The sequence below is a fragment of the Poecilia latipinna genome, unplaced genomic scaffold (genome assembly GCF_001443285.1).
Source record: "Poecilia latipinna isolate Pla-1442-1.1 unplaced genomic scaffold, P_latipinna-1.0 Scaffold1676, whole genome shotgun sequence".
Lineage (NCBI taxonomy): Eukaryota > Metazoa > Chordata > Actinopteri > Cyprinodontiformes > Poeciliidae > Poecilia > Poecilia latipinna.
The window spans coordinates 52,260-54,978 of NW_015114292.1; the positions used below are offsets into that span (position 1 = coordinate 52,260).

The 2,719-nt window shown below is 35.5% G+C and overlaps 1 protein-coding gene across 1 annotated transcript; it reads right to left on the reverse strand.

The window, feature by feature from the left end:
- Positions 1–622: 622 nt before the first annotated feature.
- On the reverse strand, positions 623–1,660 carry LOC106964460 (interferon a3-like). The gene is made up of 5 exons (XM_015060002.1): positions 1,446–1,660; positions 1,272–1,355; positions 1,029–1,178; positions 820–906; positions 623–730 (listed from the first exon to the last, which is right to left on the reverse strand). The coding sequence occupies exons 1-5, from the start codon at positions 1,575–1,577 to the stop codon at positions 623–625; spliced, it is 561 nt and encodes a 186-aa protein (XP_014915488.1). The 5' UTR covers positions 1,578–1,660.
- Positions 1,661–2,719: the final 1,059 nt, after the last annotated feature.

A 2,719-nucleotide genomic window follows, 5' to 3' on the forward strand; every position in this document is an offset into this window, starting at 1 on the left:
CCCCCCCCCCGCCTCTCTGGCCTTTCAGATCATGTCAGTGTGGTGCTAAAATATATCCACAGATGTGACTTCAAAGACATGACATCATCTTCTGGGATTTTATTCATTGCTCTAAAGTCATCATTCTGTATGTAAACGTCTGATTTAGAAGACATATTATCTTTCATTACTGAAATATTTAGCAAATAAAAATAATCTGGAGAATTCTCACTGACTTAACAAAAAAAGTCATCTGGTAACAACTGTGCCTGTTAAATGTTCTGATAAAGGTAATCACAAAGATCCTTTATAGCAAAGTAATAGCATATGTTTTTTTTCTGTGATATTTTTATTATTTACAGTTTATTAATTTTAAAATTCATAAGAGATGAAGGTATAGACTAGAAATATATTCATTTGGTTTACAGTGCTTAGTTGATGGATGAAAATAAGTACATGGAATTGCAAAAAGGGCAATAATAGCAGAAATATCAACAAAATTCCTTTAATATTAATAAAACATGGGAAATCACATAGCACAAAACAAAACAAAAAGACATTTATGGTATGAAGAATGAGAAATAAAATGTAGAAACCATTGGAAAGATAAATAAATAAATATTTAATGTAATATGTTCAAATCTTAGTTGGAGGAGGGTGGAGAGAGCAGAGAGGAAACCAGGAGGTCTGCTTTGATTAGACAGACTTTGACTTCCCTCCTGATCAGCTCCCAGGCGTCAGCACTGTGGCCCTGAAGACACAATAGTGTTATCATTATTATTACATTATGCAGTTTTGAAACAGTACATGCATAGCAGCAGATAGAGAATGCAAACTGACCATTTTCGCCAGGATTTCATTGGATAACCTCTTGAAATACAAGTGCAGCTTGGTGTTTCTCTTCTTCATGTGGCTATGACCTTTAATCTGAAATAATTAGAGAGAGAAAAAAAGTCAGGTTTATAGATTATGTTTTGTAAATTTGTTGTGAGATGTGTTTACATTAAATTGTTATGAAACATATCCAATCTGAATCGAGGTGAACTTACACATGAGTGAAGTTCATCAGCCTGTCTGTTGACGACATTGAGAAAGTTCTCCACTGTGACCTCCTGCCATGATGCAGAGCTTTGATCTTCCTCAAACAGGGCAGAAACCTCCTTCAGGATGTGAACTGCGAAGGAAAGTTTACCTTCAGCCTGGAACAAGAGGAAGAACAGGAAAACTGTGAGATGACTGAAAGAATAATTGCTCCCTCATCTACAATAAATCATAAGCTGTAGAGGACTTACTGATGCTTTGGATGCCTGGCTGTACAGATGATCAGGGAAGGGCACAGTGTTCTCTCCATCAGTGCTGTTAGTCATGTTTTTCGCCTGCAGCACACACAGACACACACGTCAGACATTAAATACATTTTTACACATTAGGCGAAATTCAAAAAATCTTAAAATTTGGACTCTTACCATCATATCCAGCAGATCCAAAGAGTTTTCGCTGTACGGTCTGAATCTGTGCTCCATCCACCTGCAGCTCAGCGCGGAGCATGCGCAGAACAGACCGAGAAACACACAAGCGATGAAAATCCTGCTGTGCATCTTGACTTTGTCCTTTAACTAAACAATAAAGCTTCTTTGTATACGAACTCGGATGTCTCCTGGTGTTGTTGTGTTGAAGCAGAGCCGCAGCGGAGCATTTAAACCAGAGCGAACAGATTTCGCTTTCTTAATGTTCGTCCTGCGGTTTTCAGGTGAATTCGGCCGATTTCAGGTTTGAAGAATGTAGATAATAATAATAATAATAATAATAATAATAATAATAATAATAATAATAATAATAATAATAATAATAATAATAAACATTATTATTAAAGTTGTTTTTCTCGCCTCGTCCCGACCTCGCTTTCAGATGCACATGGAGGAAATTTGACTAAATAGTCACAACATGTATTTATATTCTACAATACAAGACAGGGGGGGAGGGGGAATACTAATTGAATAATTAACAAACGAAGTCTTTAGTTTTTTGATCTTACAAAGTAGTGTGTCTTGTGCTTTTGTTGAATGATATCTGTTGGGTAAAGTCTATTATTTGTTTTCTTGGTTAACGTTAGTTGATTTAACCTTTTGGCTATACTAAGGAGCTTATGCTCAATAATGGTATTAGTGAGAGATAGACAAGTTTAAATTTAATTATGAATAACTGTGAACAACATGCCCACAGCCGCGTGTTCCAGCTAAAACAAAGATGAAATATCACAGTGAGCGTCAGAGCCGCTTTCAGTTTCTCTCCAACTTTCCCTGTTTCGCTGCTATCAGTTCATTCACATTGAGGAAGTGATGCAATTCAAACAACTCCGAGACATCTTGTTGTCATTCATTCCGAAATCGGTTATCTAACTCAAGTCAAGTTTATTTGTACAGCACATTTCAGCAACAAGGCAGTTCAAAGTGCGTTATCATAAAAACATAATGCAGCAACAAATTAGGCAGATGTCGTCATCAAAGTCAATCATTAAGCAAATACAAATCAAATATGTTGACCAACATTCTGCTTAGTACTAATCAAAGGCAGCTCTCAACATTTTCAGCCTTGATTTAAAATAATTCAGTTCATGTTTGAAAATGACATATATCGTGTTTTTTTTTTTTTTTTTTTTTTTTTTTTTTTTACATTTTTTTTTTTCTATTTTATTTTTTTTTTTCCCCGGGGGCCTTTTTTTGGGGGGGAAAAAAATTTT

Excerpts from the sequence above, each read along its gene's own strand:
- LOC106964460 (XM_015060002.1), bottom strand. The coding sequence starts at position 1,577 with ATGCACAGCAGGATTTTCATCGCTTGTGTGTTTCTCGGTCTGTTCTGC. Across the intron at positions 1,179-1,271 it reads GCCAGGCATCCAAAGCATCA|GCTGAAGGTAAACTTTCCTT; the intron begins GTAAGTCCTCTA and ends CTCTTGTTCCAG. Across the intron at positions 731-819 it reads ATGAAATCCTGGCGAAAATG|GGCCACAGTGCTGACGCCTG; the intron begins GTCAGTTTGCAT and ends TTGTGTCTTCAG.